Raw genomic sequence first — 13528 nt, 5'->3', positions numbered from 1 at the left:
GGATAGGATCCGACCCTTCACATTTCAAAGGAAAGAAACCAGTAGCCTAGACTCAAAGGAAAAATTCCTATTCAAGGCATCAAATGGCATCTCTTTGGCTGCAACAGTGTGTTTGGTTTCTACCAGGAAACTGCTTTGCCCTGTTGTGATTAGAATACTTTATTCAAACAGTAGATTGTATCTCCTGTGTCCTTAATCAGTGCCAGGAGAGTCTACAGCGCGTCCAGGCGAAGGAAACCGGATGCCTGGGCCAGGCTAATCACTTTGCCTGGACGTTTTCTTTTCTTTTTTATTTTCACCAGGCTAATCACACAACCAGACCAGACAAGTATATTCATTTTTAAGCACAAACCAAACAACTACGAGCGTGTTTGGCAGCCGTAGCAGTTGGGCCCCGCTAGCTCAAGCCTAGCTCACATGAGGCTGGTTAGCAAATGCAACCTCTAAACCAACATGTGCAACCTGTTTGGTTGCCCGCATTTAGTTCTTACGCATTAGGGGATAGCTTAGTGCATGGTGTTTGGTTGTCTGCATTGTCTGAACTCACACATAAGCATGTTGTTTGTTTGCATGCAACACATGTTGTCTGATAACCTCTTCGGTGGTGTGGTGAGGTTACTAGCACATAGCAGCGTAAGGAAAAACACACACAGCTGAACATAGTAGTAAGCAGTTATAAAATATTGTGCCACACATAAACAAATAAGTTCAAACACAAAAACAGTTCGATATTAAACTAAAGCAACTGGAGCATACGATGGGCTGTCGTAGGCGTTCACGACGAAGGCGTCGTCGTGCCTCCCTCACCCGGTCACCACTTCAATGCCATCATCATTGAAGACAATGACCTTCAACATGTCGGGAGTCACCAGCTTGAAGGTCACCATGTAGCCTATCTTGATCTGACGGACGACAGTGAAGGTGGCCCAACCCTGATCGAGGGTGACCCTGCTGTTCAATAGTCGGACAGTGACCCTCCAGGAGTAGTCGGTATTCGTCTTCAGCTTGAACTCCTACGACACGGACGGGAGCTACTTCGTGAAGTCCAGTGTCATAGGTATGGCCTTGAACTAGGGGCGCCATGATCACCTTGCAGAAGGTGGTTGGCCCTCCCACCTCATGGTAGTGCTCGTAGTTCCGATGCTTGCCGCTGGGGGGCTCCTCCGGCACGTCGTCGTCCGTGGTCGGGCTCTAGACGGGTGTCACCTCTGAGGGCGACACCACGTCCTTGCCCTTGTCTTACTCCTTTGATGCCACCACCTTCTTTCCCTTGTTATGCGTGTCAATCTACATTATGAAGAGGTTCAAAGGCTGGGTTAGGATCTGCAATATGAACCTTGCAACATCACCATTAAAACCTAGGCTCGTGTGCCCCTTTATTTACCCACCGTGACGGTCACCACTTACCCACCACCTCTTTGTCTCTCACTCTTCCTCCAACCCAGCGCCATGAACTCCAACAACAAGTCGAGCCCCAACCCCTTCCCTTGGGCATTGGATGGAGGGCGTTCTTCCTAGGGTGCTCTCTGGGTGACCGCACCAAGTTTGAGAACACCATGGAAGTGTGCTCAAACTTCAGTAGCATGGAAGATCTACACAAAGTGTCAGACGATGTGGTGAAGAAGGCGACGCGGGAGGAATTGAAGACACTGATTCTTGACCCAACGAAGGGCGCTATGTCAGTCGACATACTTCACTGGGCCATGAATCAGGCTGACTCCAACGACGCTAGACAGAGGGCAAAATGGGCCAAGTATAGACAGTCCCGACGTCCTCATGACCATCGTGCCACCGTGTACTTCACTACAAATACTGTGGCTATGGAGGTGGAAGAAGAAGATAGGGTGGCAATGATTGTGAGGGCGCCGGAGCCAGGACACCGAAGCATGCCAATCGAGCTGGACTCCGACGAGGAACCAGATACGGTGGTGCAGGCCTAGGAGAAGACCAAGACCAAGGCCACCCGCTGCTCCAATCGCCTCCAGGGTCCCCAAGGCTAAGATGCGTACTATGTAAGATGAACCCTTCCTATTGTACTCAATCCGGATCGGGAACCTCATATCTACCAGTAGTCATGACGATGTTATGATCACTCCTATGGTCTTTACCCCGATTCCCCGTTCCCCTAACGCAGGTCAAATCTAAACTCTAATCGAATGCGAAGTAGTAGGCGAGGAAGGGAAAAAAATAGCTTACCGCCATTGTCGAAGTGTTGCTGCGGATGCCGGTGAAGGTGGCAGGAGGTCGGCTTACTGTTCTCTGATCTGCTGCACACCACCGCCGTCGATGAGAGTAGGGAGAGGGGAGAGAGAGCGGTGAGGGAAGGTGAGGGTAATAACTGCCGACGCTTTGGGAAGCAACGCGACTTTTTGAGGGTGGCTTTTCGCGTGCAGCCCCTACCGCCCACGTGCCTCGCGCGGGTCTGGCTCGTGAGAAACTGTCAATTCGAGCGTGCCTTGCGAGACAGGCCTAGAGGTACTTTAAAGTTCGTTCCATACAAATCCAATAATGTGTATACTGACAATCAATCATCTCATTTTCGTCCCGCGCGGGTCTGATTGGACCTTATTCGGGCAACCAAACGCGGGCAACCAAACGTGCCCTAGGCCAACTGCACGCACTATCTAGACCATGCGTATTTGAGTGTGGACGCAGACCAAAGAAGACCTTAGTCCCTATCGTTGGCCCCACTTGTCATCCTCGGCCGCCTCCCACTCCATTCCCCTTTGCTCCGCTCGCTCCAGTCGTCCGGCGCCGACACGCCCTCGCCGTGCCGCCTCCATCTCCACCTCGACTGCGTGCGCTAGCCCGCCCGCACTTTCCACGACCCGGCTTGCCTTCGGAGCGAGGAGAGGGAAACGATGGTGGCCATCACCGCGCTCGCGGACGGCAAGAGGCCCGTCGCTCCCTTCCATCTGCTCCTACCTCCTCTTCATCTCCTTCTCCCCGTTGAAGAAAATCTTAGGCGATTTAGTCGACATTAAGTACCTGACGGGTTTAGTGATCTTGTTGCTGTGTGCAGGTGGGCGGGGATTTCTCAGACGGGGAAGCCCGGGGCGAAGGCTCCTAAACCCATCAACTTGCCGAACCAGAGGTAGCATTTCTAACCCTAGCACTTGGCATCTGCTGGAGAAGCTCCTGATCGAGGCATTTGCTTCTGTCAAATATTTATCACTAGCTTCTTTCGTGTCTTGTGAAATTGATGTGCTGAGGGTCTGTTTGCCTAGGTTGGACAGCCATGGCCTCCGCAGTGACGAGATTGTTCCAAAGTAAGATTTCTCCCTGTGATAATTTTCTGGGTGCTGCTAGTATGGTTCTGGACGCGCACATATCTTTGAGGTATCTGGTTTATACTAGTTAAATAGAGAAAGGAAATTATGCCAAAAACATCACATGCTAGGTGCGTGTACCCCTTGGAGGATTGGATAATACAACTGTATGTTTGTCAAGTTTTTTTTTCCATGTTAGTCAGTAAGTTTTGCTTCTCTGGTGAAACAATAGCCTGAAAGGGCATGGGACATGTGGATTCCTTCACTATACTGTCCAGGCAACCCTTGTTTACGCAAGCTGAGATGATGTTTCATTCTTGTTGCCGTCTGATGGAAATTTTGCATGGATGTTAGGGGCACGACCACTTGGGGCGGCAAATCAATGCTCCCAGCATCAAATGCATGGGCTTCACCTTTGCTTCTGAATCCCAAGAACGATGGAGCTTCTGGTTCACCTAGCCACATTGATGATCGTCCTTCTTCCCGAGGAAGCTCGACGTCATCATCATCAGTTGGAAGTGACTTCCTTGACTTACCATCGTATAGTTTGCCAATGGCCGTAAATTATTCTCTAAGCACAGAGATAAGATCAGGGAGCTTGCAAGTTTCTCGTTTTCCAGATTCTTTCAGTAATGTTCTAAAAGCACCATTGAAAGCTGTTGGCAGACGGGTATGCACCTCTACTATAAATCAAGTTGGCAATTAACTGAGGATTTTCTTATAATAAATTTTGCCAATGTAGGCACCTACATCACAGGGGAAAGGGTTCAGCCTAAGTATGGATGATTTCCCAGTACTTGGCTCCAGAAACTCTGCGTCAAACAGTCAACAAGGTGGCAAAGTGCAACATTACATTTGGTTTTCACAAAGTCTGTTTGTAGTTCATTTATTCACACTATATTGTATCTGAATGCATATTGTTGTTTGGCACCAAGTTATCTGGAACAGAATAGATATGCCAGTATTTTATTTGGTTGGACGTGTCCATAAATTCTGTCTAAACTGATAGTTTCTGGGGCTAAAAGCTTTAACCGTTCTATATGGTTAATCAGTCACATTTGTTCTCCCTACTCATTATCTTTTCTGTTACAGGGCAAATTTCAGGAAGGTGGCCAACTATTGCTTCTGGTATTGTGGCAACACAAGATAAAGAAGGAAAGAACCCGATAACTGGTATACACTCGCTTGATGAATGCTACGAGCTATCCCACTCTTTTGTATTCCATACCCCAAATATCATCATAGGATCATAGCAATCTGTGTTCAGTAAATGTAATTTCCTTTTAATATGATAGATATTCTCTAAGATATCCTTATTTGACAGGAACTGGTGAGGTAATTTTGTCTTGCAGTTATGAGCATGAAATTATCTCAAGAATGGACTATGTTTGCAAAGGAGACGATCCTATTCCTGCTGCAAAGTTGATAAGGGGAGCTGAGCAGGCTCAACTGCATGATCCCCAAGTTCCTAATATATGTATACCTCCTCCATTGTTGGATTACTGGCATCGTCCTCCTGATCAGCCACCTGATGAAAATGGAAAATTGCATAGTGGAGAGATGCCATATGGTCTGTACAAGCATGCTGACCCGACTGGCTTTGCTGTTGAATCTCTTGCTCATCGTGATCAGTTCGCGCTCAACGAGGAGGCACTAGCAAAGCAGGATACTGGACATGGTGGGTATTATCCAGACAAGAGGGATATATCTCATGCTCACATGCCTGCTGATTGTTGTGTCATAAATCAATCTTGCCATGTTCTTGGGAAGGTCAAGAATGGCCATGCAGATGTACTTGAGATCGAGAAGCAACCTATCATCAAGAAGGATGTGGCTCTATTAGAGAAAATCAAGTGTCTAAACAACAAAGCTAGAAATTTCCGTGCCCTTAACTTGTCCAATCTACCTTCATCTCTACTCAAGGACTCCAAGGTTAAACACCCAAAAATCATCCGTGTCGAGGAAGATCCTGCGACAAAATATGTTCCCTTCAGTGCTTCCACCAGTGAGACTGGTCCTGCCTTTGACAGGCTTAATTCTGTTTCTCAAAGCAGCAGTTCTGTGTCAACTAATCCATCAAATGGGCCTGATAAGGGTGTAACTGTTGTTTGTCTGTCAGAAAAACAAGTTACTGAATTCAGCCAAGCTGGAAAAGTTGGCAAATCTGCTGATCGCCATGCATATGGAAGAAGCGATATCTCAAGAAACATGCTTGATGGTTCTGCTCAGGACATGCCATCTCGTATTACTGGACATGGATGTGAAGAGCACTCCATAGTTGACTCTTTGCGAGGAGTTCTTATGGTAGATGCTCAACAAGACCAACTTCTTTCTAGGAACACCTCACAGCAGCCACATGTGACAGTTGCTGATAAGGAGCCAAATTGGCTTCACTGTGAAGACCAGGTATGTGGTTTTTGTCTCCTTAGGTATTGTCCTCTGACAAAATTGGAGTAGTTGCCGATTTCTGTGATTATTTCTTACACGGAAACTCATGAGTAATGAGATGCATAGAAAGATAAAAAAACTGCAAAACATCCTTTTTCTTCTGTACCTGTACAATTTGATTGAAGTGTTCATACTAGGGTTAGCGGTAGGCAGGTGAGCGTCCAGGGAGGTTTGGACACTATGACTTATTCAGTGTGTATGTCACTTCTGCTGCACAAAATTTTCCATGGCATCTACCTGGCGACGGATGTCATGTTTCTTTATCGCATTAAGGTTTCATGTAGCGTTTGTTTCGTAAAACTTGGACCCGAGAACCCAGTCCTGTAAACCTTGATATTAGAAATGTTTCTGCCACTCCTAAAGTCCTTCCAGTAATGCTCTTTACTCGATTAATTCATTTATCTCTATTAGACCTTGCAGTCTTGCTGATGTAGATACCAATCTTCCAAGAGTTACTCTCTGTCCCTGTACAGTGTGATTCTTTCATGTATGTAATAGAGTTCCACAAATTTTGTTTAAGCACATCCTTTTTATTATAATGTCATTCCACTTCTATTACCTGCAGATGCTTTAATAGAGTGCCCAACAAAGTGGCACACACACACAGAAATGAAATGTTTATAATTGGCAAGCAAATACTGCAATAATGTTGCTAAGAGTTTCTTGTGCCATGGTTGTTGTTTAACTAGTGTTTTTTTGGTGCATTCAGCATTCCAGAATGAGATATTTGTCTGCTCAAGCTGCGAAACAACTACAGGACGCGGAGAAGTGGATTAGTCAACAAAATATAAATGCTATTGCAAAACTGGAAGAATTGAGGAGGTATCAATCAATACAGAGTCAGAAGTCCAATGATGCACCCCCAGACGCAGATATGTACTGCAAACCAAAAACGCGAGATGATGTGACTGCTAAATGTGCTAGTTCAGTGGCAGATACATGTTGTATTGTCTCTGCTGATGGTCATAATGCGCCTCAGCCAGTAGCTGGAGTCAAGATTAGTGAAGTTTCTATTGGTTCCAGTGCAGAATCAAATACTTCAGGTGTTAGTAAAGGTTATAATTTCAGGTCTTCAGCCAAGAGCACACAGGTTAACATGATGGAACACATTTCCCTCAACTCACTGTCACATGACAACAGTACTCCAGAACACTGGCCAATGGAGCACAGGCAAATGCATTTTGGTTCATGGGAGAGAAATATAACAGATAGGGAGATACCTGCAGACACGAAGTGTGCTGAAGCTAAAAATCATGGCGACCTCTTGACCAGAAACAAGAGCAGCAGGAGGAACTTTAATTCAGTTAGGCCTGCAGCGCCACCTGCGTTTAATGAGAAGAATTCTACAGAAGTCCTGAGTATGCAGAAAACCCATGTTCCATGTATTGCCATCAATAGTTCTATAATTCCTGCCAAGGTTACTTCTGTTACAGGTCTTATTGTGGGTAATATAATGCTTGATGATGTTCCACTTGCATCAGTAAACCGGGAGTGGGCAGTACCGACCAAGGAAGTACATGATGCAGCTAGTAGCCTCTCAGGGCCTCGGCAGGTCAAGAAATCAGACAAGAGCCAGCATGGTCTACTGCCTGTCCAGACTCCAATTCCAAACAATAGTGTCATGTGCAAACCGATTAAACAGACAGGCAGGAAAGAAGAGCATGCAGAAGGAGGTCCGAATGGTATGGCTGTAGTTGATGGACTTGCTTCGGCGGTGCAAATTCTCGCTAAACCGGCAGAGTACTTCAATGTGGCAGATGTTATACAGGAGTCATCTGATCAGTGGCAGCAAGGAGATGTGCAATTTGAGCTCAAGGCCCATGGTGGTACCGAGGACCGTTCAAAACTAACTGGAATGGCGTCCTTGCCTGACAATACTTGGGAAAAGCATCCGGCAACTGACAGTCCAAGGCGCTACCATGTTGAGGCCCAAAGGAATGTGGGGATTCGCTATGGTTACAGGGAGAGGGCAGGCAGGGGACGCTTCTTCCACGACTCACCAGCTCCGTCTAGGGCTCGCTGGATGCCTAAATACATCTCCCATCCTCAGAGCGATGCACAATATGATGGTGTCTCTGAATGGCTGCAGGATTCCCACCAATTCTTATTGGACAACTCACAGGGATTGGACAGCAAACCGATTCAGATAGCTGACAGGGATGCTGGAATGGATCTGCAGGGTGGAGAAGGCAATGTAGGCATGAGCTTCGGAGATGAAAACCCCTTGATATGGAACGAAACAGAGTGGGAGTATCAGCCTCTCTTTCCAGCGCCACATCGCGTTGGCCAACAACACGGTAACACGAGTGATGATGGTCAAAGGGGTAGAGGCAGACACTCTGAGTACCGCCAACAACACGGTGACGCGAGTGGTGATGGTCAGAGGGGTAGAGGCAGACACTCTGAGTACCACTATCCGGAGCCGGTAAGATCTCGTGATGCTACACCTGACATCCAGCGGAACCCCGGCGGTGCTGACAATCATCAGTATCCGGCCTATTTAAGAGCGGGAATGCACACGGAGCGCAGGTACTATATTTGAGGGTCGCTGTTGGATAGCTGTGGTCCATACAATCATCACCAATCCAGTCCTGTAATCAATCCCTGAATATTCTTGTGAGTTGCTGAAGCGTAGATAGCCTTTTGTCAGCTCTGTTTCTTTCTTCTCTGGGCTTGCGATGATCCATTTACTTGTAAGATGCTAGTCCTGTTTATCTTATGGAGACCTTTATCTTGTAAAGCTTTGTCTGAAGACTATTCTACTTCTGATGGCCGAATACTGCACGGATCGCTGTTTGGGTGTCACGAGAAGCTTTTCTGATTGATTTGTCCAATTAGCAGTTATTTTTCTTTCTTTCTTTCTTGAAGCAACTCAGCGGAGTTAGACACAGCCACAGTGTATCGCTTCTGTTCTTTTCTTGGTTTCCCTTGCGCGTGCCATGCGCCGGCCAGCTTTCGGATGGTCCACCTCCAGCCGTTTGATTCGACAGCCACCAGCCGTGCGATCATCTTCTTTCCCTAACCCTCGCACGCACACGAGTGCCCGCCGGTGTTCTTTGAATCCTCTGTATATATTGTTGTTGTTGTTGTTGTTGTTGTTTGCGTGAGCGCTTTTCTTTTCTTTGCCAGGTTTTTTCTTTATTTTGTATAGTATCTTTCTCTTTTTTGGGGCCTATGTATATTTAATAATAATAATAATAATAATAATAATAATAATAATGCACAGCAAAGTCATGCTGTTTTCCTAAAAAAAAGAGGCCAGTGTCTCACAGAGTACCAAACTTCCTCTATAACATGAATAGCAATGGCTATTGGACTGTTCGCGGAAACACCAACACATGATGCAATAGAGAAAATCCAAGAAAAAACAGAAGTTTTCCTTTTGCTGATATAATGGTAAAGAAGGTTCAAATATACTTTTATCATATATATGTTAAACAATAGGGAAAAATTTAGTTTCAGCCAGCGAAAAACTCAAACGCATCATCCGCCTCCTATGAACAACACGTGTCCCACGTGGGATCCATCAATCTCTCCCTTCCCAGGGACACCTTGAAGCAAGGTCTAATAAAACGCATCGGCGACGGAGCATCCACGCACATCTGGTCTGAGAACTGGCTGCCAAGGGAGGAGTTCTTTCAGCCTTTTGGTTGCTGAGTACAGAACCCACCGACTAGGGTCTCGGAGCTTATTATTAGTGCCACTGCATCATGGGATAGAGAACGGGTTCAGGCGACTTTTCTGCAAATGGATGCAGACATCATTCTGGGCATCCCACTTTGCACCCGCAACTTACCTGACTTTTGGTCTTGGCACTATGAAAACATGCACTGTAAAATCTGCATACAAAATTCTTGTTGCCACTAGACAGAGAAGAGAAGCGTGGCTAGAAGAAGAAGCTGGCCCATCTAATGCAAGAGCAGAAGAGGGGGCGTGGAAATCCCTTTGGAAAACAACAGTCCCCGGCAAAATCCGCATGTTCCTTTGGAGACTCTCAAAACATTCACTGCCAACTAACGATGTACGAGCTCACCGTCATATGGCTGATTCAAGCACATGTGGATTATGCGGAGTTCCGAATTCCTGGCGGCACTCACTCTTGGAATGCACATCATCAAGAAGTGTTTGGGCGCTTGCTGAAGAAGAGATCACACATAAAATCATATCAAACACTGAACCAAAAGCGAAACACTGGCCGTTTACGGTGATGGGGTTGTTATCACATGAACAATTTATTATAATGGCAGTCACACTTTGGTCAATCTGGCACGCCCAGAGGAAGGCCATCCATGAAGCAGTATTTAGAAGATCTGGGCATTCAACAGTTCATTGTGGCATCGGACTGCCAGCAGGTCATCCTGGACATCAACAGGCGGGCACGAGGTGTCTATGCTGCAGTTATTAGCGAGATCAATACCAAAGCATCTACCTTCTCTTGTACTTTTTCTGTTGAAAGTCGTACTGTTAATTGTGAAGCACATCGTTTAGCTAAGTTTTCCCTTTCTAGAGGTCCGGGACGCCACGTTTGGTTTGGCGTTCCCCACGACCAAAGATGTATCCCACTTCAGGTGGACTTGGATGAATAAATCAGGTTACCCCTAAAAAAATCAATCTCTCCCTTCCCAACCTTATCCCTTCACGATCTCTCCCGTCCACTTGTTTTCTTCTCTATATTTTGCAAGCGTGTGGAACATCGATGAGTACAACGTCTAACAAAATATTTTGACAACTGGCCCTTTCTTGCAAAAAATTCTGCAGCGCGATCCCCATTGCAAAAGGGTGAAGAAGAATAAAATTGCAACAAGACCTCTATTACAAAAAAATCTGTAACATGAGCTTTGTTGCAATTTTTTTTTGCAACACGGTCTCTGTTGCAAAAAGGTAATGGAGAAAAAATTGCAACATGATATTTGTTGCAAAAAATTCCGCAACACCACCCTTGTTGCAGAGGGCCTTCTGCAACATCACTCTTGTTGCAAAGGGTGGTTGTTCACGTGGATAGACCAGATGACCATTAGCGTGTCCATCCAATGGCCGGAGAGGTGGTGGATCTTTTCTTATTATCCACCGGCCGATGCCTAGCGCTCCCCTAAACAATAACTAACAATAGGTGTGTTGGGAAGCGCCCTGGTAATACACAGAGGAGGTTGTGTGAAAAAACAAGTGGACGATGTGCAGCTGGGGCGTAAGACCACATCATCAGAGATGGACGACATCCAATTCGTTCAGATCTGTTGCGAAAAAAGTGTGGTTTCACAGTTAACCCTTTCAGTTATTAAATATCTATGAAATAAGTTTTGAATTGTATATTTTTTTGATGTACACTTATTGGTTAGAAAGATCACCTAAAAGTACATGTGTGCCTTATAAACTGAGAGAAAACCATTGCTCGTTTACAAAACACTAGACCATAAAAGCGCGCGTTGCCGCGCCCGTCCATTGTATAATAATAATAATAATAATAATAATAATAATAATAATAATAATATCTAAAAATTTATTGGAATTGTAGGGTTCAAATTACAAGGTTCAAAGTCCACATTCACAGTGAAAGATTCTTAGATTGAGAACCCACATGTTAACATAGGTTTCTATTCTAGCATAGATATATTGGTGACAAAAAGCATCCAATTGCTAAGTAGAAAAACTCCAATGTTATTTTTGAGGAATATGCAAAAATGCATGCCTTCGCTGCAATAGGACATGGATGTAAAATTGTAAACTCAAGGTTTAGTTAGACTGGCCGTTCAATATTGAACAAAAAGTTATCATACATGTAATAAAGACGACCTTTTTTGCGGGAAAACTTCCGACCTATTCATCTTTAATCATGGCAGTACAACGAACACCAGAAATAAAAATTACATCCAGATCCTTAGACCAGCTAGCGACAACTACAAGCACTGAAGCGAGCCGAAGGCGCGCCGCCGTCATCACCCCTCCATCACCGAAGTCGGGCACAACTTGTTGTAGTAGAAAGTCGAAAAGTTGGCGTGCTAAGGCCCATAGGACCAGCACCCCAGAACGGCAACCGCCGCTGATGAAGAATAACGTAGATCAGAAGGATCAAAACCGAAGGCACACGAACATAGATGAACAACGACGAGATCCGAGCAAATCCACCAAAGATAGATCCGCCGGAGACCCACCTCCACAGGCCCACCAACGCTGCTAGACGCACCGCTGGAACAGGGGCTAGCCGGGGAGACCTTTATTCCATCTTTAGGGAGCCGCAGCCGTCTCGCCTTCCTGAGCAGGACACAAACCCTAACAAGATTGAAAAACTAAAAACGGAGCCCTCCCGCCGGCCCTTGCCAGGATCCACCGCGCCTCCATGGCCCTAGGGCTATCGGAGACGAGGCAGACCTGCGCTAGCGCCGGCGAGAGGCACGGACCCTAACTTTCTTTCTTGAAGGAGGAGTCGGGGAGAGTCTAATATTAATAAAGACGACCATTAGAACAAAAGAAAAAAAAATGAGCTTTTGTAACTTGCAAATTTGGGGGCAAAGGGGGACTTCAAGATCTCAGAAAATATGCATTATTTATGAGCTATATTGACATATTTGTTCAGATGTTTGCCTATATCTTCATCTGACAGTATGAAAAAACACTCCGTTTCCACATAGTATTTTCATTAGCAAGCATATAATATTGGCAGAATATATATCAACAATTTTAATGTGAAAGCGCAAGTCTGTTCATGATAAATGTCTATATGTATTTCCTTCCATTTAAGTGCGTAGATGATTGTGTCTCAAATAGTAAAACCAGTAGTAGGATAAGAATGCTAAACATAAAAACATTTAATATGTTGTGTGTGAGATACATAAACACACATCCATGAGGTAAATTTGAGAGGGATGTCAAAGATCCATAATGCCAATTGGTGAAGGTTAATTATCAACAAACTAAATAAAAATAAGGATGAAGCTGCTCTTTCTTGCAAATATTTTGATTTTGCATACATCTGTTTTGTTCCCTATGATCAAATTAAAGAGTAGTTGATCGAATAAATAGAAATTATGTATTAACAGTTCAAACATGCAACACCTAGGAAAAAGCAAGGGACCCTCAAATTGTTGACAGGTGCCACATAATAAACAATTACCAATTCCGATCATATCCATTAAGAGTAGCAGAGGTAGGCGGAAGCACTTTCGTTATTGTGAAGCTAGGTAGTGGGGAGATGCCTGAGGATTGTGCAAGTTAGAAGTTAGGAGCAGATGTTGTGGCTCTTTAACAAATAAATCAGTACGTGGAGGGCCGAGGATTTGTACTCTCCCTCCTTCCACTCATCCACCTCTGGCACGGATGCTGGCCGATGGAATGCCGCCCACTCGATCGCTAAAGTTTCTCCAGAGGAGCGCGGGTAGCAGGACGGCGGTAGTGCCACCGGCACTGAGACGAACTAGGGGGAGACAGGTAGAGAGGAAGGATGCACGGAACGGGCTGGGCTGGGCAACACGCACGAAAACGCTGGGAGAGAGAATCACTTCGATGGGCTACATAGGCTTTCGGCCCCTGGCCGGCCCGACGAACGGTATAATTCCTAGCTCAGCCTGCGGAGCAGCGGCCCGATTACGGTCGATTGAACCAGGATCGCCAGAGCCAGGACGTCGTGCGGGGTGCAGTACCAAATCTGGGACCATTGTCTCAAAAAAAAAAAAAACCAAATCTGGGACCTTGGTGAGTCAGATTGGACGGCCAAGAACCTTAAATCGCTGTGGAGAGCTGTAGCTAGCTCTGTTTTACTGTTTTGTAATGTCCTGCAAACATCTCTATTGAAGCGGTAGTAGTTCGGTTACAAACGC

The 13528-nt window shown here is 45.6% G+C and overlaps 1 protein-coding gene across 1 annotated transcript; it reads left to right on the top strand.

Annotated features, from left to right (window-relative positions):
• The first annotated feature begins 2672 nt into the window (after window positions 1-2672).
• Window positions 2673-8551, top strand: LOC119295745 (protein MODIFIER OF SNC1 1-like). The gene is made up of 8 exons (XM_037574200.1): window positions 2673-2896; window positions 3023-3094; window positions 3228-3269; window positions 3624-3939; window positions 4012-4102; window positions 4362-4442; window positions 4594-5675; window positions 6427-8551. Exons 1-8 carry the CDS (start codon window positions 2862-2864, stop codon window positions 8257-8259), a joined length of 3552 nt encoding a protein of 1183 aa, XP_037430097.1. The 5' UTR covers window positions 2673-2861; the 3' UTR covers window positions 8260-8551.
• The last annotated feature ends 4977 nt before the right edge of the window (window positions 8552-13528 follow it).

This window comes from Triticum dicoccoides, chromosome 4B, assembly GCF_002162155.2.
Source record: "Triticum dicoccoides isolate Atlit2015 ecotype Zavitan chromosome 4B, WEW_v2.0, whole genome shotgun sequence".
In the NCBI taxonomy this organism is placed as follows: Eukaryota; Viridiplantae; Streptophyta; class Magnoliopsida; order Poales; family Poaceae; genus Triticum; species Triticum dicoccoides.
The sequence above is the reverse complement of the archived record's forward strand: the minus strand, read 5'-3'. Positions and strand labels throughout refer to the sequence as shown.

What these genes read in the sequence shown, in the direction of transcription:
- LOC119295745 (XM_037574200.1), top strand. Translation starts at nt 2,862, where the DNA reads ATGGTGGCCATCACCGCGCTCGCGGACGGCAAGAG. An exon ending in AGTGACGAGATTGTTCCAAA is followed by an intron (nt 3,270 to 3,623) that starts GTAAGATTTCTC and finishes CATGGATGTTAG; the next exon opens with GGGCACGACCACTTGGGGCG. An exon ending in TGAAAGCTGTTGGCAGACGG is followed by an intron (nt 3,940 to 4,011) that starts GTATGCACCTCT and finishes TTGCCAATGTAG; the next exon opens with GCACCTACATCACAGGGGAA.